The sequence below is a fragment of the Pleurodeles waltl genome, chromosome 2_2 (assembly GCF_031143425.1).
Source record: "Pleurodeles waltl isolate 20211129_DDA chromosome 2_2, aPleWal1.hap1.20221129, whole genome shotgun sequence".
Classification (NCBI taxonomy): domain Eukaryota; kingdom Metazoa; phylum Chordata; class Amphibia; order Caudata; family Salamandridae; genus Pleurodeles; species Pleurodeles waltl.
In genome coordinates, this window is record NC_090439.1 from 808467317 (window position 1) to 808494909 (window position 27593).

The 27593-nt window shown below is 44.5% G+C and overlaps 1 protein-coding gene across 1 annotated transcript in view; it reads left to right on the forward strand.

Moving 5' to 3' along the window:
• The window catches only part of WWP1 (WW domain containing E3 ubiquitin protein ligase 1), a 711039-nt gene that overhangs the window by 307439 nt on the left and 376007 nt on the right, over positions 1-27593 (forward strand). Inside the window, exons 14-15 of the mRNA XM_069220436.1 lie at positions 9469-9541; positions 9627-9698. Of these exons, the coding sequence (XP_069076537.1) occupies positions 9469-9541; positions 9627-9698 (145 nt within the window). The remainder of the gene's footprint in view (positions 1-9468; positions 9542-9626; positions 9699-27593) is intronic.

The following is a 27593-nucleotide window of genomic DNA, read 5'->3' on the forward strand; positions in this document are numbered from 1 at the left end:
CAAAACATGTGTTTGTTGGGACAAAAAGAGGCTATTAACCATATGTTCTTTGTTATTTCCTTGAAAAAAGATAAATTATACTGTGGGAAGGGTGGGGCTTGCCAAGATGGCCGCCGGGACATAATTCCCTCCGGCTCTCCTATCCGTCGCCTAAAAACTGGGCATTTCGGCGACAATCAGTGCATGAATCTGGAGTTGGAGAGATGTGAGGAGTGGCAGAGCAAACCAGAACTTTTTGGGGGCGGTGACGATGACGCTGAGAGAGCCATGAGAAGGCTCCTCGCCCCTCGGACCTCGAGCCCGGGCCTGGGAAACAGCGCAGAAGCCTGGAGGCCAGAGACAACCGCAAAGGTGGGTGAAGCACCGAGGGCGGCCTGATGTGACGGGGAAACTGCAGAACGAGCAATAACCGTTGCAATAGTCAGGAATACTCATCCCCTATTCATGCCTCCCAAGAAACAGAACTCTAACAGAGTCTCCAACTACTTCTCACCTTTGGAGGGGGGCATCATACAAGAGAAAGAGGAGATGGCCCTCACACGGGAAGACCTCATGACCTCCTTGAGAGACTTTAAAAAAGAACTGAGAGAAGAACTGAAGACATACATGACCTCCTCGCTTGAAAACCTACAAGCAAACCTTGGGGACAAATTCTCCTCTTTGCGACAAGATGTAGACTACGTAGGCACCCGCATGTTAGATGCTGAGGTGAAAACAGAAGAAATGGAAAATCGCCTTAAACAAGTGGACGCCCTCTCGCAGACACTCCAGATGGACCCTCACTCAGAGACAACATCAGGATTAGGAATCTGGCAGAAGGTGCGGAGGGGTTGGACCTTGAAGCATTTGTGACAGGCCTGTTACAGGAGATCATGGACAAAACACAGCTGATGATAAAGATAGATAGAATTCACAGAGTAGGCAGCGCCACCTATGCGGACAAGAGACGACCGAGAGACATTCTTGTTAAGCTACACTCCTTCAAAGTAAAAGAAGCCATTCTACAAGCCTCAGGAAAGATAGACAAAGTGACATTTCAGGGACAAACCTGGGCCCTACTCCAAGATATAGCACCAGCCACCCTTGCTCGAAGACAACAATTCAGGCCTGTCACGGACAGACTGAGGGAGGACCATACACGATACCACTGGACTTTCCCCTCTGGCTTGGCCTTCGAATTTATTAATAGGTCTTATGTTACATACCACACAAGGGCTGTGACAACACTTGGTATTCCCCAATATGGAGAAGATGGTAGGGAGGATCCTGCAGAGACAAGTCAAACACAAAGTCAGAAACAAACCACTAGTCCTGGACGATGGCTGCCCGGGAAAACCCTCGAGCACATAGATGCGGTCCAAGAGATGAAGATGCACCAGGATAATGCAGTGATACTCCTTCAAACCCTCACTCATCAAACCTCAAACATCAACCAGCCCCCCACTACCTCACACTTAATCTGCTGAAGCCCAAAAATGACCAACCTGTGAGCGACGAAGTGGAATAAGGCCTGCATTCAAAACGTTGTTACTAGACTACTGGAGACTTACACAAATAGGACCTGTTGTCCTTCAGTTGTTCATTGTTCAGTTTTGTTTAGGAGTTGGGAGACCATGTACAATAAACAAGAGTCGAGATACAGACCCAAGCGGGGGAAAGACGAGGAGGAGCTATCCCACCTTGACGTTTCAGAGACTGCAAGACAGTACTCTACAGACAGGGCACAATAGGTCCTGCTCCAGCATAACATTAGCCGCAGGTAGATGACCACACCTGCCCTGATAGAATAGTAGTGACAGTACTCACCTGGAATGTCAAAGGGTTAAACGCACCAGTGAAGTGCCACAAAGTATAGAAATATTTAACAGACAGCCACTATGATGTAATAGCGCTACAAGAAGCTCATCTTGAAAAAGGAGACGACCATAGGCTTAAACATAAACAGTACCCACACACCTTTCAATCATCAGCAGCGTTGAAACACAACGGAGTAGCACTCATGCTCCATCAAGGGCTACAATTCCATCCTACAGGCTCGCATGCTGATAAGGACAGTCGCTATGTGATGGCGAAAGGAGTATTGAGAGGCTGTCGAGTAACGTTTGCTTCAATATACACACCCAACACACAGCAAGACCAATTCCTACGCAGGTGCCTACAGACATTAGGAGCCTTTGCGGAGGGGGACATATTCATGATGGGAGACTTTAACCTTACGTGGCATGCACACCAAGACAGTACACACCCCCACCGCTCGCCATCTGGGAACTTATCGTCAGCATTGCAACAGGCAGTGTCGGAGACTGGACTAGTCGACACCTAGAGGAAACTTCAACCCAATGACAGAGACTACACCTTCTTTTCCCACACTCAAAAGTCGTACTCAAGAATTGATTATGTATTCACTAGCCAAGGGATAACCCAAGACCTTATCAAGGCAACGATTCATTCAATCACCCTATCAGACCATGCCCCAATGGAACTAACAATAGACTGGGTGGAGCACAAATCAAAAACCCCGAGATGGTACTTCCCACCTTCCCTGATTAGATACAAGCCTTCTAGAGATGAGCTGCGTACCACCATCAGGGAATACTTTCAATTCAACAACCCAGCAGACACTAACTTAAGTATAAGATGGGGTGCTTTCAAAGCTGTTTTGAGGGGGAAATGTATCCCCCCTAAATACGGCCCTAAACAAACAGAGAAGACAGGAGCGATTAGGAATAGAGGCAGAACTTCGTGCTGCAGAAGCAGCTCATAAAACGCACCCAACACTACCCTTGCAATGCATGATGACAGCCTTGAGAGGGAAACTAAACATTATATGTACCAATAGAGCAGAACTCATACTACTGCATCTGCAGAGATCGACATATGAACAAAGTAACAAAGTGGGCTCACACCTTGCCAGACAATTAAGAGTGAAATGAGAAAAGGAATATATTGGGGACATAAGACACCCCACTAAAGGCCTGACAGATTCAGACGTAGAAAAGGCAAATATATTTAGCAGATTCTATCGAAATCTCTACACAGCAGAAACCACTTGCAATTACCCAATCAGCTTACCTAGAACATATAGCTCTCCCTAAAGTCACGAATGCACATAACGAGCAATTGGGGGCACCCATCGAGGTATCGGAGGTACAGACAGCAATAAACTGCCTTAAACAAAATAAATCCCCAGGGCTGGATGGGTTGACAGCCAAATTCTATAAAACATATAGTGCAGAACTGACCCCCTATCTAACCACATTATTAATTTAACTATATAGGTACCTGAGGGTCCACCATTCCCACAATGGGTGAAGTAATTCTCTCAGTCAACCCCAAACCAGGGAAGGACTCCCAACTCTGTAGCTCATATCGCCCTATAGCTCTTCCGAACTTAGACGCAAAACTATACACCAGGATCTTAACATCCCGCCTTGAAGAACTACTTCCCGACTTGATACACCCAGACCAATAGGGATTTGTAAAGGGACGTCAGACACATGACAACATTTCCAGGATAATACACTTAGTGGAAAAAGCTCATAAGAAAAAGATCCCGGCTATTCTCTTGAGCCTAGACGCCGAGAAGGCATTCAATTGAGTAGATTGGGCATTTATGACCTGGGATCTGCAACACATTTATTCAGCTAAGAGCCAATTACGCAGCCCTTACTCCAGGGTAGTGATAAATGGTACCAGCTCAACACCATTTCCATTGACGAGGTGGACAAGACAGGGATGCCCTCTTTCCCCCTTGCTGTTCGCTTTGAGTATAGAGCCACTGGCAGCACGCATTTGGGCCTCCCCCACTATACACAGGATCACCTTTGGGACAACAGAACATAACATCTCAGTCTTTGCGGACGACGTCCTACTGACACTGACGGAACCGGCCTCTTCATCCTCCGCCCTACAAGAGTAGCTCCGACAGTTTGAGGCAGTAGCGGGATTTAAGGTCAATCTTTCAAAATCCTATCTGATGAACCTGACTGTAGGAAGTTGGCTCTGTATATACTATTTCAAAGTAAGAAATAGTGTGCACAGAGTCCTAGGGTTCCCCTTAGAGGTAAGATAATGGCAAAAAGAGATGATTCTAATGCTCTATTTTGTGGTAGTGTGGTCGAGCAGTAGGCTTATCAGAGGGTAGTGTTAAGAATTTGTTGTACACACACAGGCAATGAATGAGGAACACACACACAAAGACTTACTCCAGGCCAATAGGTTTTTATACTGAAAAATATATTTTCTTAGTTTATTTTAAGAACCACAGGTTCAAGATTTACATTAAACACTTTAAATGTAAGGTATTTCACTTAGATACTTTAGGAACTTTGAATGAAAACAATATCATGTACAGTCTTTGTAAAAATGGCAATAAGCTATTTTCAAAGTGGACACTGCAAAAATCAACAGTTCCTGGGGGAGGTAAGTAAAGGTTAGGTTTGTAGGTAAGTAAAACACTTACAAGTCTCAAAGTTGGGGCAAAGATAGCCCACCGTTGGGGGTTCAGGGCAACCCCAATGTTACCACACCAGCAGCTCAGGGCCGGTCAGGTGCAGAGGTCAAAGAGGTGCCCAAAACATATAGGCTTCAATGGAGAACAGGGGTGCCCCGGTTCCAGTCTGCCAGCAGGTAAGTACCCGCGTCCTTGGGGGCAGACCAGGGTGGTTTTGTAGGGCACCGTGGGGGGGGGGGACACAAGAAGGCACAGAAAGTACACCCTCTGCGGCACAGGGGCGGCCGGGTGCAGTGTGCAAACAGGCGTTGGGTTTTAGATAGGAAGTAATGGAGGGACCCGGGGGTCACTTCAATGATGCAGGCAGGCACAGGAGGTGCTCCTTGGGGCAGCCACCACCTGGGCTAGGCAGAGGGTCACCTGGGGGTTGCTTCTGCACTGGAGTTCGGTTCCTTCAGGTCCTGGGGGCTGGGGGTGCAGTGTTGGTTCCAGGCGTCGGGTCCCTTGTTACAGGCAGTCGCGGTCAGGGGGAGCCTCTGGATTCTCTCTGCAGGCATCTCTGTGGGGACTCAGGGGGGTCGTCTCTGGTTACTCTTGGGCTCGCAGTCACCGGGGAGTCCTCCCTGAAGTGTTTGTTTTCTGCAGTTCGAGCCGGGGGCGTTGGGTGCAGAGTGGGAAGTGTCACGCTTCCGGCGGGAAACGTAAAGTCTTTAACGTTGCTTCTTTGTTGCAAAGAAGTTGCAGGTTTTTGAACAGAGCCGCTGTTCACAGGAGTTTCTTCGTCCTTGGGTGCAGGGCAGTCCTCTGAGGCTTCAGAGGTCGCTGGTCCCTGTTGGATGCGTAGCTGTTGCAGTTTTCTTCGAAGTAGGGAGACAGGCCGGTAGGGCTGGGGCCAAAGCAGTTGTCGTCTCCGTCTTCTCTGCAGGGCTTCAGGTCAGCAGTCCTTCTTGTTAAGGTTGCAGGAATCTAGTTTCCTTGGTTCTGGGGAGCCCCTAAATACTGAATTTAGGGGTGTGTTTGTCTGGGAGGGCAGTAGCCAATGGCTACTGTCCTTGAGGGTGGCTACACCCTCTTTGTGCCTCCTCCCTGTGGGGAGGGGGGCACATTCCTAATCCTATTGGGGGAATCCTCCAAACTCAAGATGGAGGATTTCTCAAGGCAGGGGTCACCTCAGCTCAGGACACCTTAGGGGCTGTCCTGACTGGTGGGTGACTCCTCCTTGTTTTTCTCATTATCTCCTCCAGCCTTGCTGCCAAAAGTGGGGGCAGTGGCCCGAGGGGTGGGCATCTCCACTAGCTGGGATGCCCTGGGGCGCTGCAACAAAAGGGGTGAGCCTTTGAGGCTCACCGCCAGGTGTTACAGTTCCTGCAGGGGGAGGTGAGAAGCACCTCCACCCATTACAGGCTTTGTTCCTGGCCACAGTGACAAAGGCACTCTCCCCATGTGGCCAGCAACATGTCTGGTGTGTGTCAGGCTGGCAGAAACTGGTCAGTCTGCACTGGAAGTCGGGTATGTTTTCAGAGGGCATCTCTAAGATGCCCTCTGTTTTCAGAGGGTATCTCTAAGATTCCCTCTGGGTGTATTTTACAATAGATTGTACACTGGCATCAGTGTGCATTTATTGTGCTGAGAAGTTTGATATCAAACTTCCCAGTTTTCAGTGTAACCATTATGGTACTGTGGAGCTCGTGTTTGACAAACTCCCAGACCATATACTCTTATGGCTACCCTGCACTTACAATGTCTAAGTTTTTGCTTAGACACTGTAGGGGCATAGTGCTCATGTAGCTATTCCCTCACCTGTGGTATAGTGCACCCTGCCTTAGGGCTGTAAGGCCTGCTAGAGGGGTGACTTACCTATCCCACACGCAGTGTGAGGTTGGCATGGCACTCTGAGGGGAGTGCCATGTCGACTTTGTCATTTTCTTCCCACCAGCACACACAAGCTGAGAGGCAGTGTGCATGTGCTGAGTGAGGGGTCTCTAGGGTGGCATAAGACATGCTGCAGCCCTTAGAGACCTTCCCTGGCATCAGAGCCATTGGTACCAGGGGTACCAGTTACAAGGGACTTACCTGGGTGCCAGGGTTGTGCCAATTGTGGAGACAATGGTACAGTTTAGGGAAAGAACACTGGTGCTGGGGCCTGGTTAGCAGGGTCCCAGCACACTCTCAAATCATAACTTAGCATCAGCAACGGCAAAAAGTCACGGGGTAACCATGCCAAGGAGGCATTTCCTTACACTGACCATGCCCCTCTTGGAGATGGAGCCGCTGACGGCCACCACGCCATATCAGTGGGGAAAAAAAAGAAATACCTTACCTAGGTATCAAAATCACACGTAACATGTCAAACCTCTATAGGGCCAACTACTCCCCGCTACTGACACACATCAAAGATACTTTGAAACGACCTTACATGGCTGGGAAGGATCAATGCCATTAAATTGACACTTCTTCCCATGATACTTTATATATTCCAGAGTCTCCCGCTGAAAGTAGAGCGTGCCTTCTTTTCAGCCCTCCGCACCCTTTTGGTGCAATTTATTTGGCAGGGAAAGAGAGCCAGACTCTCATATAAAATGCTGAGTATGCCCAAGGAGAGAGGAGGCCTGAGTTTGCCAGTCTTACAATTATATTATAAAGCTGCCCAATTAAGAGTGATCACGGAGTGGTCCCTTAGGGAATCTGATAAGCACTGGCTACACATGGACCGGGCGGTGGTAGGGAGGGTGATATGGGATGTGTTGTGGAAGCCTAAGACCGACAGACCCTGTAATGGTTACCTTAGCACACCAATAAAAACAACACTTAAGGTCTGGGACGACGTAACAAAAACAAGAACCTGGGCGACCTTCCCTTCTACACATACAGCATTACATTTTAACCCAGCCTTTCCCCTGCCTTAAAGCCAGGACCCTTTGATAAATGGCGTGAGGGAGGATGTTTGATTTTAGCATATCTATTCCACAATGTGGACATAATCTTGTTTGAAAACTGTAGAAGGGAATTCAATCCTCCGCAAGCTGAATTCTATCACTATATTCAATTACGTCAATGGGCACTGAAACTTGGAAATCAACAGGCAACTATAAGGGAATATACACCTTTTGAAAAATTCATTTGTAGGGCAGCATCCCCGAAAGGGACTATCTCCCAGCTCTATGCTTTATTAACAACCACGGGCCACATGACAAGGCCCCACCACCATCGCTTCTGGGAACAAATATTAGGAGAAGAAATTCTTGACACTCAATGGGAAAGATTATACCGAGACATCCGAAGATATAACCACTCTGTGGCCTTAACGGGAGGTACATTATAAAACTTTGTACGACTTGTATCTTTACCCTTCCAAGCTAAAGAAAATATTCCCAAATGCATTAGATCTGTGCTGGAGAGGGTGTGGATCACAGGGAGATTTCAAACATGCATGGTGGGACTGTCCCAAGATCTGCCCTTTTTGGAATGATATCCTGGCTCACATCAAAGATATACTAGGCTATCCCATGGAGATTACGGCCCGCTGCACACTTCTTGGGCTAAGAGATGACGCTCTCCAGTTTCAAACTGGGTGGACTGGGTCATCATGTGGCTCTGCCTAGGGGCCGCTAAAATGGCAATAACGGCGGCCTGGAAAAAACTAGAATCTCCGGCAATCACTCAATGGCAGGGCCGTCTATGGAGAGCATTAACCATGGAAAGAATGGTGGATATATTTGCAGATGATTTTAAAATCTTCGAATATAAATGGGGTCCATTAGTAACTTATCTATCCAGAGGCCTCCCACTGACTGTATACCCACCTAGAATTAGATCTCTGCACCTATTTCAAATTTAAGAGAGGGATAAGGTCTACAACCATCTGCAACCCCAGTCTCTTGCAGCGGACACAAATAACTCTTACATAAGGTTCAGATATACTACATGCGATGGACATGTATCTCCCAGCTCCGCTCTGTTTACAACTCGTTACATGGTTAATTTAATTTCTTTCTATCTCTTCTTTTCTTAGTTTTCTTATTATTATTATCAAAACTGGTTGTGTATTTGTATCATAATGGAACTGTTTATTATGCATTCTAATAATGTAAGTCACTAGGGTTAGCTGTTATCACCAGTCTGTTCACTATTGTAATTTCTGCATGAGATTCAACCTAAAAAAAAATAAGTTTGACAAAAAAAAAAATTATACTGTGGATTGCTGTTTTCCAATAAACTTTTTGAATGCTTTTTATGGGCTTTTGCTTCTTCTAAACATTATTGCTCTCCGCTGAGGGGGTTAACATGACCAGAGAGGACAAAACACACTAAACAGATAAAATGGATAGGAAAATTATTCAACTGCCACTCAAAAGCAGTATGAAGGCTTAGGCTATGCTTGATTGGTTGTTTTTCACAGAGCTGTTTTTGTGTTGCTGTCCTTGTTTACTGCAAATGTCAGTGTGATACATATGATGTTTTTCTTTACTGATACAAACATAATTACAAAGCAACCTCAGTTAAGAATGATAAAACATACCAATTTGAAAAGGAGAAAGCCATCTACAAGCATGTCTCAAAAGGAAATGTTACTTAAGTTGAAATAAGTTTTCAAGGTTTTGTCGCATGCAACCCTCTCACCTCTTCGGGGGGAGTGTCAAGGGCAGGAAAGAAGCAGAAGGCAAAAAAAAAGAATGTACTAAGGATTCTCCTGTTTGATTAGGGAACAACGTACATAGGTAACACCACTGATCAGGAGTCCTGTAACATTCAATGTCCAGCCGTATATGTTAAACTACAAAACAGCTGCCTTCAGTTAGATTGCTACAACTAAATAATGTTTTCCCTGGGAATTTAGGTATTGATGGTCCAGCTGGAGATCATTTCTAGTAATGGCATCCTAGTAGCTAAATATTAAAACTGTGATTTAAGCGTCACAATACTGGCTGTTGCTTTTGAAGCACATCACCACAAACAACTGGCACACAAATTGTATTTTGTTTCAGCTCATATATTTCAGGTTACTTTTTTTTCAGAACCAAAGGTCCGCAAATTGCATATGAACGCAGCTTTAGATGGAAGCTTGCTCAATTCCGTTACTTGTGCCAGGTAATAATTCAGTGAAAAAATAGTTTTTAAATTACGTGTGGATGCTCTGCTACTCTTCCTTAATGCAAAATATTTCTTGTTCTAGTCCAATGCCCTCCCCAGCCACGTCAAGATCACTGTTTCCAGACAGACTCTGTTTGAAGATTCCTTCCAGCAAGTAAGAATTGATAGTTCTAAAATCGCTCTTTAACAAAAGTGTATAGCTTTGAGTGGGTTTAAAGATTCATTTAACATTTTAGATATATCTATAATATTTTATTTTCTCTTTAATTCTAAAGTTCATGTGGATTCCTAGTTTGATAAACACAGGAATTGTAGGTCTTACTAGCATTGCACAGTCTTCTATTATGTCCAGATTATACAGTACCACCTTTGACATGAAGTGACTCCAGATAATTCCATGTTTGATGGCATGTGTGGCTGTAGATACACATGCTATGCATAAGTCCACATCTAGTGTTGGGCTCGGAGTGTTAGAAGTAGTTTTTCTTCGAAGAATCTTTTCGAGTCACGATATTGAGTGACTTCTCCTCTTGGTGATGGTGCGCATGGACTCTGCGTCCTTTGTTAGATTGTTTTCTCTCCGCCGTCGCGTTCGGGTATGTTTCCTCTTGCTCTGGTGGATCTTAGTTCGGTATCTTTCAAACTTTAATTACCATCTTTCTATCGATGGCAAGTTTAGTTTTCGATCACGTATTCCCAACTTTTATGAATCGATCTGCTCTTAATCGTCTGGCATCGGTTTACCGCCGTTTGGGGCGTCCGCACCATTCTTGGGCTTACTTCGACAATTGTAATTAGAGAATGATAGGCTAATTGAACATACTCCGTTTAGATTCTGTCCTCTGTCACTCCAAGTTTCTGTACATGGATCAACACTTGCTGTGTAATTTGTGTCTGTCCCCATGAACATCAGGAGGAGACCTGTGACGCCTTAGGTCTTTTCGATCCAAAAAGACCCTCCGGGACCGAAGAGCACATCGGTTAGAAATGGCATCCAAGACAACAGACAATACCCCTGACATCTTCGGAGAAGAGCACGGAAGAAATGGACATCAAGCAGCTGAGACTCTGCGTCAGACCAAGATTCGGCTATCAAGAGTCCGTCTATTCCAGCAGCTCAGTACGTGAGTACATCAGCACCATCTCACCACGCAAGGCACTTAAAAAGACTTCAAAATTGGTCATCGGTCCTCCACTGCCCACGGGGGCAATTGGCAGGATCTGAAAAAAAATTCAGATGCCCAATCCTCTGGTTCGGCACCGAAATTCATGAAGACCAAAAGGCCTTTAGCACCAACCAAAGAGACAACCACATCCCAATCTGTTTTTGGATTGAGTCGACCATTAGAATCGACCACTTTGGAGCCGAAGAAATGTACCTTACCATCTACTTCGGAACCAAAGCTATTGGCTCGAAAAAAGCATTCAGTACCAAAGATTTCGGAACCGAAAAGTATAGTTAGCAAATAGTCTACAGTTTCCCCTGAGGAGATTTCTTCTGTAGAGTTTATTTTAGAAGTGAAGGACACTAGACAGGCAAAATTCACAAAAAGAAGAGAACAGAATGATTAAGCAGGATGCAGCAAGAGTCCACGAGTGGGAAATTGACCCACAAGTACCACACCAATACTTTCGCCTCTGGAGAACACCAGAAATAGATCTCTTCGCCACCGTAGAAAACTCAAAAACCAAAACTTGGCATCCAGATAACCACACCCTTAGTCCAAGGGCAATGCTCTATGGATGAATTGGTCAGGGATATTTGCTTACGCTTTTCCACCTCTCCCACTAATTCCATTTCTGGTAGGCAGATAGAAACAAACACCACTCACCATGATCCTTGTTGCACCCACATGGGCATGTCAACCTTGGTACACACTATTGGATTGGTCTGCGGTTCCCCATCACAAACTTCCCGACAGACCAGACCTTGTGACTCAAAAGAGAAGTCTAATCAGACATCCAGACTCCAAAACACTCAATCTTGCGATATGGTTCCCGAAGTCATAGAAATTGGATATTTACAACTTCCTTCTGAATGTATGGACATTATTAAAGAGGCATGCAGACCTACAACTAGACAGTGTTATGCTGCAAAATGGAAAAGTTTTGTACATTACTGTCAATCTAAACACATTGATCCACTCAAATCGTCAGTAAAAGACATTTTTTGTTACTTGTGACATTTACAAAAGGCAAATTTAGCATATTCCTCTAATAGATTACATTTAGCAGCCATACCTGCTTACCTTTAAAACAGACAGCATAGCTGCTTACCTTTAAAACAGACAGCATATTTCTTTGTTCAGAATTCCTGTTATTAGAGCATTTATGGAAGAACTTAAGAGAGTTATTCCACCCATGGTTCCTCGAGCTCCAGTGTGGAACCTTAACATTGTACTTAGTAGATGTATGGGTCTACAGGGAGTGCAGAATTATTAGGCAAATGAGTATTTTGACCACATCATCCTCTTTATGCATGTTGTCTTACTCCAAGCTGTATAGGCTCGAAAGCCTACTACCAATTAAGCATATTAGGTGATGTGCATCTCTGTAATGAGAAGGGGTGTGGTCTAATGACATCAACACCCTATATCAGGTGTGCATAATTATTAGGCAACTTCCTTTCCTTTGGCAAAATGGGTCAAAAGAAGGACTTGACAGGCTCCGAAAAGTCAAAAATAGTGAGATATCTTGCAGAGGGATGCAGCACTCTTAAAATTGCAAAGCTTCTGAAGCGTGATCATCAAACAATCAAGCGTTTCATTCAAAATAGTCAACAGGGTCGCAAGAAGTGTGTGGAAAAACCAAGGCGCAAAATAACTGCCCATGAACTGAGAAAAGTCAAGCGTGCAGCTGCCACGATGCCACTTGCCACCAGTTTGGCCATATTTCAGAGCTGCAACATCACTGGAGTGCCCAAAAGCACAAGGTGTGCAATACTCAGAGACATGGCCAAGGTAAGAAAGGCTGAAAGACGACCACCACTGAACAAGACACACAAGCTGAAACGTCAAGACTGGGCCAATAAATATCTCAAGACTGATTTTTCTAAGGTTTTATGGACTGATGAAATGAGAGTGAGTCTTGATGGGCCAGATGGATGGGCCCGTGGCTGGATTGGTAAAGGGCAGAGAGCTCCAGTCCGACTCAGACGCCAGCAAGGTGGAGGTGGAGTACTGGTTTGGGCTGGTATCATCAAAGATGAGCTTGTGGGGCCTTTTCGGGTTGAGGATGGAGTCCAGCTCAACTCCCAGTCCTACTGCCAGTTCCTGGAAGACACCTTCTTCAAGCAGTGGTACAGGAAGAAGTCTGCATCCTTCAAGAAAAACATGATTTTCATGCAGGACAATGCTCCATCACACGCGTCCAAGTACTCCACAGCGTGGCTGGCAAGAAAGGGTATAAAAGAAGGAAATCTAATGACATGGCCTCCTTGTTCACCTGATCTGAACCCCATTGAGAACCTGTGGTCCATCATCAAATGTGAGATTTACAAGGAGGGAAAACAGTACACCTCTCTTAACAGTGTCTGGGAGGCTGTGGTTGCTGCTGCACGCAATGTTGATGGTGAACAGATCAAAACACTGACAGAATCCATGGATGGCAGGCTTTTGAGTGTCCTTGCAAAGAAAGGTGGCTATATTGGTCACTGATTTGTTTTTGTTTTGTTTTTGAATGTCAGAAATGTATATTTGTGAATGTTGAGATGTTATATTGGTTTCACTGGTAATAATAAATAATTGAAATGGGTATATATTTTTTTTTGTTAAGTTGCCTAATAATTATGCACAGTAATAGTCACCTGCACACACAGATATCCCCCTAACATAGCTAAAACTAAAAACAAACTAAAAACTACTTCCAAAAATATTCAGCTTTGATATTAATGAGTTTTTTGGGTTCATTGAGAACATGGTTGTTGTTCAATAATAAAATGAATCCTCAAAAATACAACTTGCCTAATAATTCTGCACTCCCTGTACTATTTGAACCCATACATTCCTGTTCTTTGCAATTTTTCATGGAAAGTTGCCTTCTTGGTAGCTATAACTTCACTAAGATGTTTCAGTGAAATACAAGCGTTCACTTTAGAGGAACCTTTTTTCCAAGTACATAAAGTAGTTCTTAGGACAAATCCAAAATATTAAGCTAAAGTAGTTTCACCATTTCACATTAATCAATCAGTTGTTACCAAACTCATTTGCTGAAAGACCTCTGCATACACTAGATGTCAAACGAGCTCTTAGGTATTACAATGAGTGGACAAAAAGGTTTAGAAAATCACAACAGCTTTTTGTATCTTTTTCAATGCCTCACAGAGGTAATCCAGTTTCAAAGAATGGTTTAGCTAGATGGATAGTCGTGTATTCAAACTTTTTATCTCAAAGCTTATTCACAATCTACCAGGAAACAAAGGTGCTTCTATGGCCTTTTACAGGAAACATTTCAATAGCAGATATCTCCAAAGCTGCTACTTGGCCTACACCCCACAAATTTACTAAACACTGTTGTATAGATAATGTAGCATGCCAACCGGCAAATGTTGGTCAAGCAGTCCTCGGCACACTTTTCCAACTCCTACAAGCTAGCCACCGCTTATTTGGAGGGGACTGCTTTAGTCTGTGTAAAGCATGTGTATCTATAGCCACATGTGCCATTGAACAGAAAATGTTACTTATCCAGTACACATCTGTTCGTGGCATGTAGTGCTGTAGATTCACATGTGCCCTCCCTCCTGCCCGGAAGCCTGTAGTTGTTGTAGTACAAGATATTGTAAGTATATGTTCGATGGCATGTGTAGCTACGGATACACATGCTGTGCATACCATTCCACCATCTAGTGTTGGGCCCAGGGTGTTACAAGTTCTTCTTCTTCGAAGAAGTCTTTTTTTCCGAGTCACGGTCAGTGTGCATGGGCATTGACTCCTTTGTTAGATTGTTTTCTTTCCGCTGTCGGGTTCGGACGTGTTTCCTCTCGCTCTGAGACTTTCGATTCATAAACTTTATACTAACTTTATTCTACCAGCGGTATTGTTTCGATCGCGTTTCCATCTGTAATCGAGCCGATACTACAGTCGGAAACAAGAAAACGCCCTTTTGGGCGCTCGCACCCTACTCTGGCCTGTTAAGGCCTACCATGACATACCCTGATGGATCGGACTCAATTCTGATTCTGTCCTCGATGCCACTCGAAATTCCCTTACACCGATCAACACGTGGTATGTAATCCTTGTCTCTCTCCTGAACATCAAGAGGAAGATTGTGAAAGCTTGTCGGTTGTTCCAGTCGAAAAAGACACTGCGTGACCGGAGAGCAAGGAGACTCGAGATGGCATCGAAGCATACAGGGTCCACCGACACCTTTAGAAGAAGAGCAGGCACAGGCAGCTGTTTCGATTCAGGACACCGACTCCGAAGCAGACTCTGATGAAGACAGCCAACCAATCACTACGGCTCAGCATGTGAGTACACCTGCCCCTACGCCCACTTCCAAAAGACCTATTAAGGTCTTGGGTACACCACTGCCAGAAAGCCATGGTCTCACCCGAAAGAAAATTGACGGCGACTGACCTTCAGGTTCAGCGCTGAAAAAGGCCAAATCACCACATCAACAGGCCACACCTGTTTCGATACCTGAGTCAAGCAAATACCTTAAAAGCTCCACATCCGAGCCAACGTCCACACTCTGCGGAGTCGAAAATTCAATGTCCAACTTTGGTTTAAAATCACAGGCTGTATCTTCAGGAACGGAAAAAAATTAGCTACCACTTCGGAGCTGAAAAAATCCTTTCATACAGAGGAGACAGGACTTTCGAGCTGATTAAAACACAGCTTAAAGACAATTGTTGAACAATCCTCTAAAGGAGTTAAAACATCTGAATCTTATTCTGAGGACTCTGATAATCAGCCAATCCTTGAAATCATGGACCGTAAACAAAGAAGGATACATATCCATAAGGAGATGGGAAAAAAACATCCTCCACAAACCAAGAGAAAGCTCGTGTTTCAAGAGACTCTTGACACTGCTCCACCACCAGCAAAGATATTTAAAAGAAAGGAGAAACCATCACCTTTACAGTTTTCTCCACCACATTCACCACAGCTTTCTTTATCTCCACCACCTACTACCCCACCACCATTGCCCTCACCAACACATTCTCATTCATATTCACATGAGATACAGTGGTCCCCTGGGACTTATATGACCTAGACCCTATACCGCTAAACGACCCAGACCTCTCTCTGTCCAAAGCTTCTGCACCAGAGGATAGTACGGCTTACACTCAGGTAATTTCTAGAACAGCTGCATACCATGGAGTTCATATGCATGCTGAACCTTTGGAGGAGGATTTTCTTTTTAACACATTGTCCTCCACTCACTCACGCTACCAGTGTTTACCAATGTTGCCTGGTATGCTTAGACATGCTGATGACATATATTTAAGGATCCTTTAAGGCTAGGTTTTTAAACCCGAGAATAGACAAAAAATACAAGCCTGTGCCACCCGCCCCAGTTTATATCGTACAATAGGTACCACCAGACTCTATTGTAGTCAATGCTGCAAGGAAAAGGGCCAATAGCCAATCTTCAGGGGATACCCCTCCCCCTGACAAGGAAAGCAAAAAGTTTGATGCAGCTGGTAAAAGGGTAGCTACACAAGCAGCTAACCAATGGTGTATTGACAATTCCCAAGCCCTGTTAGCAAGGTATGACAGGACACACTGGGATGAACTTTTTGCAATATTTACCAAAAGAGCATCAAAAGAGAGCAAAACTAATTGTTGAGGAGGGACAAGCAATCACCAATAACCAAATCATATCTGCTCTTGATGGAGCCGATACTGCAGCTAGAAGTATAAACACTAGCTTAACGATTCGTAGGCATGCATGGCTAAGATCTTCAGGGTTTAAACTGGAAATACAGCAGGCATCGCTCATCATGCCCTTTGATAGGGAGCATCTATTTGGACCTGAGGTTGACACAACTATTGAGAAACTTAGAAAAGAGTCTGACACTGCAAAAGCCATGGGAGCCCTATATACTACACCTTACCAAGGTTCCTTTAGAAAAACAGCAGTTTAGGGGAGGTTTCAAACCCCAAACTACAGAGGCTTCCACCTCACAGTCTAAACAAACCCAGCAGTACTATCAAAGAGGATCATTTAGAGGCTCTTTTACAGAGGTCAAAACTTTAGAGCCAGAGGTAAATTTCAAACCTCAGAGTGTCACCACTCCCCCCAAAACATTGACTTCCTCAACATCCCACAGTCCCACACATCTCCTGTGGGAGGCAGACTGCAACAATTCCACTCCCCATGGCAAAACATCACCTCAGATGAGTGGAAGCTTTCAATTATTCGCAATTGTTACTGCCTAGAACTCATTTCTACTCCTCCAAACATCCCCCTTGCTCTCACAGACTGTCCCCAGAACACAACTTTGTTACAGCAAGAAGTGCAATCTCTGTTACTGAAAGAAGCAATAGAAACAGTCCCAAAATTAACAACAGGGAACTGGAGTATATTCACTATATTTCCTCATATCAAAAAAGGATTGTACTCAGACTTATTCTGGATCTCAGACCTCTAAATCTATATATCCTGTCAGAACATTTTGACATGGTAACTCTGCAGGACGTAATTCCCTTACTACAAAAACAAGATTACATGACTGCCTTAGAGCTCAAAGATGCTTACTTTCATATTCCCATACATCCAGCTCATCGCAAATACCGAAGGTTCGTAATAGCAGGAAAACACTACCAATTCAAGGTTCTTCCCTTCGGCATAACAACTACTCCAAGGGTTTTCACAAAATGCCTAGCTGTAGTAGCAGCTCACCTAGGAAGACAACAACACATACATGCCTTTCCTTATCTAGACGATTGGCAGATAAAATCAAGCAACATTATACAATGCCAGCAACACACTCAATACACAATAGATACACTACACACGTTAAGGTTCACAATCAGCTACCAAAAATCTCAACTTCAACCAGCACAGGTTAAACCTTACCTAGGTGCTATTCTTAATAGCCAAAAAAACCTTGGCCTACTCAAATGCACAAAGGATACAGGTTTTTTAACACCTTATATCACAGATAGAGCCCAATCAATGTTACACTGTAAGATTTACCATGAAACTATTGGGAATGATGGCAGCATGCATAGCAATAGTACTGCATGCAAGATTAAACATGAGAGCACTGGAACAGTGTCTCACAACAATGGTCTCAAGCACAGGGTCAATTGCAGGATCTAGTGTTAGACCGCCAAACTCACAAATCTCTACAATGGTGGAATCACAACAATTTAATAAAAGGGTGGTCATTTCAGGACCCCGTGCCTCAGACCATAATAACAACAGATGCGTCAATGACAGGTTGGGGAACTCCCCTCAATAACCTATCCATACAAGGGGAATGGGATTCAACGCAGTGAACTTATCACATAAACCGTGTAGAATTGTTAGCTGTGTTTCTCGTCCTAAAAGCTTTTCAACCTTTACTCAAGCACAAAACAGTCTTAATAAAAACAGACAAAATGACAACAATGTATTATCTGAAGAAACAAGGAGGAACACATTCATCTCAACTGTCCCTTCTAGCCCAAACAATATGGAAATGGGCAATTCACAATCAGATTTACTTGCTAGCAGAATACATCCCAGGGATACACAAGCAGCTATCAGACCTACTAAGCAGGACGCAGCAACAAATACACAAATGGGAGATTCACTCTCAGGTACTTCAACAGTACTTTTTAATGTGGGATACACCAGACAAAGACCTTTTTGCCACAAGCAAAAACGCAAAATGGCAAAACTTTGCATCCAGACACCCACAACCTCTGCCAAGGGCAATGCTCTATGGGTCAACTGATCAGGGATATTTGCTTACCCTTTTTCCCCTCTCCCATTAATAACATTTCTGGTCAACAAACTGTGTCACACCTCTTTCACCATGATACTCATAGCTCCAACGTGGGCACGACCGCACTGGTACACAACACTTATAGATCTGTCAGTAGTACCACATTGCAAACTTCCAAACTGACCAGATCTGTTAACACAGAACAAAGGTCAATCAGGCATCCCAATCCCAGTATTCTCAACTTAGTGATTTGGCTCCTGAAGTCATAGAATTTGGATATTTACACCTCCCTTTAGAATGTATGGAAGTTCTAAAGCAAGCACCCAAACCTACAACTAGACAGTGCTATGCTAACAAATGGAAACGGTTTGTTTACTACTGTCAGCTCAAAAATATAGACCCACTTACAGCATCAATACAGGATATTGTATGCTACCTGCTTCATTTACAAAAAGCGAATCTAGCTTTTTCCTCTATTAAAATTAATCTTACTGCTATACCAACATACTTACAAACCATACAACATACTTCTCTCTTTAGAGTCCCTGTCATAAAAGCCTTTATGGAAGAATTTAAGCGTATTATTCCACCAAGAACCCCACCAGTTCCTGCATGGAATCTCAATATTGTACTCACAAGATTAATGGGACCACCATTCGAGCCCATGCATTCTTGTGATATTCAATTTCTCACTTGGAAAGTTGCTTTCTTAGTAGTAATTACTTCATTAAGAAGAGAAAGTGAAATACAGGCATTCACTCTCGAGGAACCTTTTTTCCAAGTACACACACATAAAGTGGTACTTAGGTCAAATCCAAAATGTTTGCCAAAAGTAGTCCTTTTCACATAAACTAATCAGTGGAATTGCCAGTCTTCTTCCCACAGCCAGAATCAACGGCTGAAAGAGCTCTTCATACTCTTGACCTTAAGAGAGCTGTAATGTACTATGTTGATAGGACAAAACAGTTTAGAAAAACTAAACAGCTTTTTGTAGCTTTTCAACAGCCACATAAAGGAAATCCTATCTCTAAGCAAGGATTAGCTAGATGGATTGTAAGATGTATTCAAACATGGTACATTAAAGCAAGAAGACAACTTTTAATAACTCTTAAAGCATGTTCCACTTGGAAAAAATGTGCTTCCATGGCATTTTTAGGGAACTTACCAATAGCAGACATATGCAAGCCTGCCACATGGTCCACTCTACATACATTTACAAAGCATTACTGCAACAGGCCAATGTTGGTCAAGCAGTACTTCAAACTTTATTTCAAACGACCTCAACTCCTACAGGCTAGCCACAGCTGTTTTGGGAGAAGGACTGTTTTTTAGTGTATGCATATAATGTGTATCTGCAGCTACACATGTCATCGGACAGAAAATGTCACTTACCCAGTCTACATCTGTTCGTGGCATGTAGTGCTGCAGATTCACATGCATCCTCCCTGGAAGCCTGTAGTTGTTGCAGTTCTTATTTGTACATTTGTATGTATATTTACATTTGCATGGGCATGTTATTTACTTACTATATTTAATTGTACGTTCACATTCTTACACTCTCACTCCTTCCTACACCCTTCTGCGGGAAATCAATATAACAAAGGAGTCGCTGCTCATGCTCACTATGACCCAGAGGAGGAGTCACTGGATCCTGTGACTCGGAAAAAAATACTTTTTTGAAGGAAAAAAAAAAAGAACTTGTAGCACTTTGGGCTCAACAGTAGATGGCGGAATGGTATGCATAGCATGTGAATATATATCTCGGTCTGTCTCTCCCTCGCTCCCAAACAATCTAACAAAGGACTTGATCTCGTGGCTAAAAAAGATTCTTCAAAGAAAAACAACTTGTATTACTCTGAGCCCAACACTAGATGGTGGACTTATTCAAAACATGTGAATCTACAGCACTACGTGCCACGATCAGATGTCTACTGGGTAAGTAACGTTTTCCTTTTAAAGTACCTTCTGCACCATTATGTGGCTAGTGTGTTCAGTGGTATGTGTATAAACATGCTCTGCATACTCCTGCCATCTAGTGTTGGGTCTAGAGTGGTGCAAGTTGTTTAAAGAAGTGTTCTGAGTCACAGGATCGAGTACTGCCTCCTTTCGGTGATGGTGTGCATGGGGATTGACTCATTTGTTAGATTGTTTTCTGTCCGCAGTCGGGTTTGGACAAGTGTGTCTTCGCTCCATCTTTCGACTTGCTCTGGTTCAAAATCTTTCATCTATCTTACCCTCTTCCAGCACGTTTCCACCCTAGCTTTTGCTTAGAATAGTCGGTCCAGGCACCAACCGCATGCCCTCCGCGGCGTCCTCGCCCAGCTCGCACCTACCTCACCACATGGCACCAACGGATAGGCCAACATGATGGAATGTACTCCATTCCGTTTCTGCCCGCAGTGCCATGCCAAATTTCCCCACACTGATCAACATCTGGTGTGTAACCTCTGCCTCTCCCACTATCATCAAAAGACTATCTGTGATGCCTGTAGATCATTCCGACTCAAAAAGACGCTTCAGGACTGATGGGCATGTCAAATGGAAATGGCACACAAGACTGTGGACGACACCTATCTTTGGGAAAGAACATGTACAAGAGGAACCTGTGCAGGAAGAGGAGGCCCTTTCCCTCCAGGACTCCTCCGACATCCAGTCAGACATAGAGATCCATAAGATCACCTTGGCACAACATGTGAGTACTGTGACCCCTCCTGCCCATCCCAAGACTCTTAAGAGGCCCCTTCTAAAGGTTACCTGTCTGCCACTACCACCTGGCCATGGTTGAAACTGAAAAACTGCTTCAGCTGCCCCGCCTTCTGGCTCAGCACCGAAAACATCAGCCCAGACCAATCCATTGTCTTCGACTTTGACCTCCTTCACATTGGACCAAGAGATTGTCTCCATCTCGTTCCGAGCCTCGGCTCTGAGCCAAACTGTTGCAGCCTCCACTACGGTGCTGACAAAGCCAAACCGACTGAAATCTTCGGTGCTGAAACACACAGAGCCAAACTCATCAGACCACAGATACTCCAGCTAGTCTTTTGCTATCAATTCTCCTGTGTAGCCTATATTGGAGACCATAAGACACTTGTCAGTGCCGCCTCCAAATTCAAGCAGGTACAGGACACATTATTGCTTCACCTCCTGTACTTTTGCAGAGGAAGCTTTCCTTTCAGGAATCTTTGGACACGCCTCCACCTCAGAAGAAAAAAAGCAAGGTCAAGGCCACCAGTCCACCTCATAGGCCTTTCCACCACCTCTTCCTCCACCACCTCCTCCTCCACCTTGTCTACTTCCTCCACCCTCTTCATCCCCTCCACCTCCCTCCACGTTCTCCCGCCTCATCTACACCTGGAGATTACACTCCTCAGGGATCCCCTTTATTTCCTGGGGGAGTTTTGGGTGGGCCACAACATGACCCAGATGCCTCGGACACTTATAATCCTGACCCTGCCCCCTCTCCTGCCCCATGCCTCTACCCTGCACGCCCCTTACCACCAGAGGACACTACTTTCTACCAACAAGTAGTGGCACAAGCAGCTGCATTCCATAATGTAGAGCTAGATAATGAGCCTATCGAGCAGGACTTTCTGTTCAATACACTTACATCTCCACACAGGGATATTCAGTTCCTCCCAATGCTCCCTAGCATGCTTTGTCACGCTGACAAAAGTTTTAAGGAATCTGTCCGCTGTAGGGTTATCACCCCTAGAGTTGACAAGAAATATAAACCAGCTCCTTCTGACCCAATATATATTAGATCTGAGGCCCCTCCTGACTGAATTGTTGCCACCACAACACAGAATTGTGCCAACAGTCAGGCCACTGGGGACTCCCCTCCTCCCGAGAAGGACAGTAAGAAAATTGATGATGCGGGCAAAAAGGTTGCTGCACAAGCAGCCAATCATTGGCGTATCGCCAACTCGCAAGCATTGTTGGCCAGATAAGACCAAGCTCACTAGGATAGAATGGAGGAGCTCCTCCAGTTCCTATCAGATGAACACCTGAAAAGAGGGCAACAAATAGTTGCAGAGAGGCAGACAATTTTGAACAACTCAATTCATTGTGCCATGGGCACTGCAGACACAACTGCACGCAGCATTAATATAAGTGTCTTCCTCCTAAGGCACGCTTGACTATGCTGCTCCGGTTTCAAACCAGAAATTCAAGAAGAGGTCCTTAATATGCCCTTTGAGAAGGAGCACCTTTTTGGCTCTCAAGTGGACACTACCCTTGAGAAGCTCAAGAAGGACAAGGACACAGGAAAAGCTATGGATGTCCTCCAATCTCCTACACAGAGGGGCACCATCACCCTGGTTTTAGAGGCTCCTTCAAAACCACATCCTCTGAGGCGTCTGCCTCTTACTCCAGGGGTTTCTATAGAGGTTCCTTTAAAAGCAACCATAAGGGACGAGGTAAGGGCACTGCCTTCCGAGGCTCTTCTCCACTGCAAAGCAGTGACTACCTGCATCTTCCTCCCACTCATTCCACACCTGTCAGAGAAAAGCTGCAAAACTTTCTTTTGCACTGGAGCAATATCACCGCAAACCCATGGGTCTAATCCATTATCCAACATGGTTATTGTCTAGAGCGCATCACCACTCTTCTGAGTATTCCCCCTCGCACCCACAGGCTATCCCAAGAACACCTCACCCTTCTCAAACAAGAGGTCCAATACCTTCTTCTAAAAGGGGTCATAGAACCTGTTGCGTTAATCAGGGATCAGGAGTATTCTCTCTGTACTTCCTAATTCCCAAAAAGGACGGTTCTCTCAGTCCTATTCTTGACCTCAGACCACTAAACCAATGCTTTCTGTCAGAACATTTTCACATGCTTAATCTTCAAGATGTTATTCAGCTTCTACAGCAGGGGGACATTGACAGCTAAATATCTAAAAGACACCTACTTTCATATTCCCATCCACACTGCACACCGAAAATACCTAAGATTCATTATTGCAGGCACACATTACCAGTTCAAGGTCCTGCCTTTTGGGTTCACCACCACTACCAGAGTCATCACAAAGTGTTTAGCAGTGGTTGCTGCACACCTCAGAAGGCAGAACATCCATGGGTTCTCTTATATAAACCACTGGCTCACGAAAGCCAGTACCTTACAACAGTGTCAATATCACACCCAGTAGACAATGGATCTCCTTCACATGCTTGGTTTCACTTAAAGCTCTCAAAGTCCCATCTTCAACCTCTTCAGGTACAGCTGTATCTAGGAGCCATTCTCAATGCAGAGTTAGGGTTTGCATACCCCAACCCAGCTCGCTTTCAGTGTTTTCAGTATCTTCTTCTGCAATTTCAGGAGAATCATACATACACAGTCAGGACCATTATGCAACTGTTAGGGATGATGGCATCCTGCATTGCTGTTCCGCATGCCAGACTACACATGCGTCCCCTAAAGCAGTGTCTTTCTCATCAGTGGTCTCAGTCACAGGGTCACCTGCAAGATCTAGTGTTGTTGGACTGCCATACTCCCTGTTCTCTGCAATGGTGGATGGCCTTTTCTGTACCCTGTACTTCAGGTCATTCTCACCTTCAAGACCTCACAGTACAGGACCTCTGGGATCTCAGTCACCAATCCCTACACATCAGTTACCCCGTGCTTCAGGCAGTATTTATAGACCTGACAGCATTTCTTCATCACCTATCTCACAAGGTTGTCTTAGTCTGCACGGACATGACAGCCATGTATGCAGAAGTGGATGAGACACAGTTGTCTCAATTGTGTCAGCTCTCTGATATTATGGAAATGGGCTCTGCACCACCACCACATCCACCTGGTGGCAGAGTATCTCCCAGGGACGGAATACAACTTTGCAGACCTACTCAGTAGGGTGCAGCAGCAAGTCCACCCACATGTCCTTCAACCATACTTTGCAAAGTGGGGAATTCCTCAAATAGACCTTTTCGGCACAGCAGAAAATGCTAAATGTCTAAGCTCCACCTCCAGATACTCACGCGCTCTATCCAAGGGCAACACTCGATGGATGAACTGGTCAGGTATATTTGCTTACACTTTTCCACCTCTCCCTCTCATTCCATTTCTGGTTCGGAGGATCAGGCAAACATCTCTCACCATAATCCTTGTAGCTCCCACTTGGGCACGTTAGCCTTGGTTCACCACACTTCTATACCTATGAGTAGTCCCCCACAACCATCTTCCCAAAAAGCCGGACCTTCTCACTCAAAATCAAACACAAATAAAACATCCAGGCCTCAAGTAAATCAACCTTGCAATATGGTACCTGAAATCATAGAGTTTAGTTACTTAGGATTGCCTGCAGAATGTATGGACATTCTCAGGGAAGCCCGTAGACCCACAACTAGAGCCGTGTTTTGTTGCAAAATGGAAATGTTTTGTTTGCCACTGTCAACCCAAAGTTTTGACCCCATTCAAGCTCCTGTTAAAGAGATCCTTTATTTGTTCAACTTACAGAAAGCAAATCTAGCTTACATTTCGAATCACCTACATCTCGCAGCTGTAGTGGCATACCTACAGGACAGACAACATACTTCTTTGTTCAGAATCCCAGTCATTAAGGCTTTCATGGAAGGCCTAAAAAGGGTCATTCCACCCAGGGTACCCCCTGCACTAACCTGGAACCTCAACATTGTGCTCACCAGGCTTACAAGCCCTCCTTTTGAACCACTTCATTCATGTCCTCTTCAATACCATTCTTGAAACATAGCTTTCTTTGTTGCTATCACATCACTTAGGCATGTCAGTGAGTTCCAGGCACTAACCTTGGAAGACCCTTTCTTCCAGATTCATAGAGACAAGGAATTCCTTCACACGAACCCAAAGTTCCTTCCTAAAGTGATTTCACAATTCCATATAAACCAATCCCTTAAGCTACCATTGTTCTTTTCTCAACCTGACCCTGTTACAGAAAGAGCTCTCCACCTTATAACTGTGAAGAGCACTCATGTTTTACATTGACAGAACCAACGAGTTTAGGAAAACTAAACAGCTCTCTGTAGCTTTTCACTACTTCACAAAGGCAGTCCCGTATCCTAAACTGGCATAGCTAGGTGAATAGTTTAATGTATAGAGACTTGATACGCTAAAGCAAAGAGACAGGTACCTGTTACTCCTGGAGCCCATTTTACTCGGAAAAGGTGCCACTCTGACCTTTCTTGAAATATCCCAATAGCTGACATTTGTAAGGCAGCTACATGATCTACGCCCGACACATATTCACAAAACAGTACTGTGTGGATGTGCTAGTATGACAGCAAGCCAATGTAGGTCAAGCTGTGCTACAAACTCTTTCCTTGTCAACTGCAACTCCCACAGGCTAGCCACCGCTTTTTTGGAGTGATTGCTTTACAGTCTCTGCAGAGCATGTACATCTATAGCCACACATACCATCAAACGGAAAACATTACGTACCCAGTAAGCATCTGCTTGTGGCATGTAGTGCTGTAAATTCACATGTGCCCTTCCTCCTCCCCGGACACCTATGGCCGTTGCAATTACATTATATTTGTATTTATTTGTACATATGTGATTACATTTGCTTGGACATCTCCTTCTATATACTTTCCTTACACTCCTTTCACACCCACCTGCAGGAGAACAATCTAACAAAGGAGTCTATGCCCACATGCACTTTCACTGAAAGGAGGAGTCACTCAATCCTGTGACTCAGAACACTTCTTTAAAGGAAAAGAACTTGCACCACTCGGGACCTACCACTAGATGGCAGGAGTATTCAGAGCATGTGAATCTACAGCACTACATGCCATGAACAGGTGCTTATTGTGTAAGTAACATTTTCGTTTTGCAGCTTGAACTCTTATAAATTCACATCCTTGCAAAGTTCTCCCTTCTAGTAGTTGCGTCTGGAAGATTTGTTTTCCTAAACTTTTCTTAGTTTTGTGAGTGTTGACACAGGTGGAGCCCTTGTATGACATCTGTCATAATACCACAATGTCATGCGCATCCCCACCATTTCAGATTCTTTATTTTTTCCACTGGTGTGTACGGAGGTGCTGTGTCAGAGCTCCAGATGATGTCTTTGAGGGACATCTAAGCAGCCTGGAAGAAAACCGTAAAGCTGGAGAGAGGTTTTTCGGAGCATGATGGGGAGAGTCCGTATCCGGTGAATGGTATCTGGTCAACATGAGATCCCTGAAGGTTCCTCAATGGCATTTTCGATTATCAGCACACACTTCACGTTTTTCCTGAACAGCCCTAAGACGTTTGCTTTGACAACAAACATTCAGTCTGCATGTTCCTCCTCCCAAGAGACCATAATTCGGAGGACTGCCTCCCATGCTTTTGATTAAAATGGAAAACCTTGGTACACAGGGATAAAATCTTTTCAGCTTGGGCTCCAGACATTGCAGATCTATCAAACATAAAAACGAAGAGAAAGGGTGTGTTGTTGATAGAGAAGGTAGATTTTTCCAACAGTGTCAAGTCAGAGGAAGCTCTGGGGAAACACCGCAACATTGACCCGAGGACTCATGAGGTGTAAGAATACCATAGACAAGACCCTATACCTGCAATGCTGCATGCCCAAAATCCACACAGGCGAAAGAGCAAAATAAATTTCCCATCCTACTGTTAAAGAGAAATTCACCGAAAGGCAGCTCCTCAACTTCCAAGAACTATGTAGCAGGGAAGGGCTATTGCTTTCAAAGCGAAAGGTCAATGAGGACCATGAAACCTCTAATGTTGTTAAGGTCAAGAGGAAAAAGAGGGCATTAGAGCCTGAAACTTAAAGTTTTCTAACAGAGAAGAAACCTTTGGAGGAAACCTCATCACCTCACAAAGAATCTAAAGCTTTAGGAGTTAAAAAGCCCAGAACTTAGTAATCCCAGAGGAGGAGGAAACACAACACAACACAACATACCGCAAGATACAGACATGTGGGGGAGAGAGGAGTGGACCTTTACCCATACTGACACCAAAGATGTAGATATCAACATACCACAAGAGAAAACTTTGTGTGATTATGTTGAGACAGTGTAGGAAAATGACTCCCTGTTGCAGTTACCCCCCTCCCCCCCCCTTTTTTTGCCTGATACTGATGCTGAGGTGACTGAGAAGTGTGCTCGGACCCTGCTAACCAGGCCCCAGCACCAGCGTTCTTTCACTAAAAATGTACCATTGTTTCCACAATTGGCACACCCCTGGCACACAGATAAA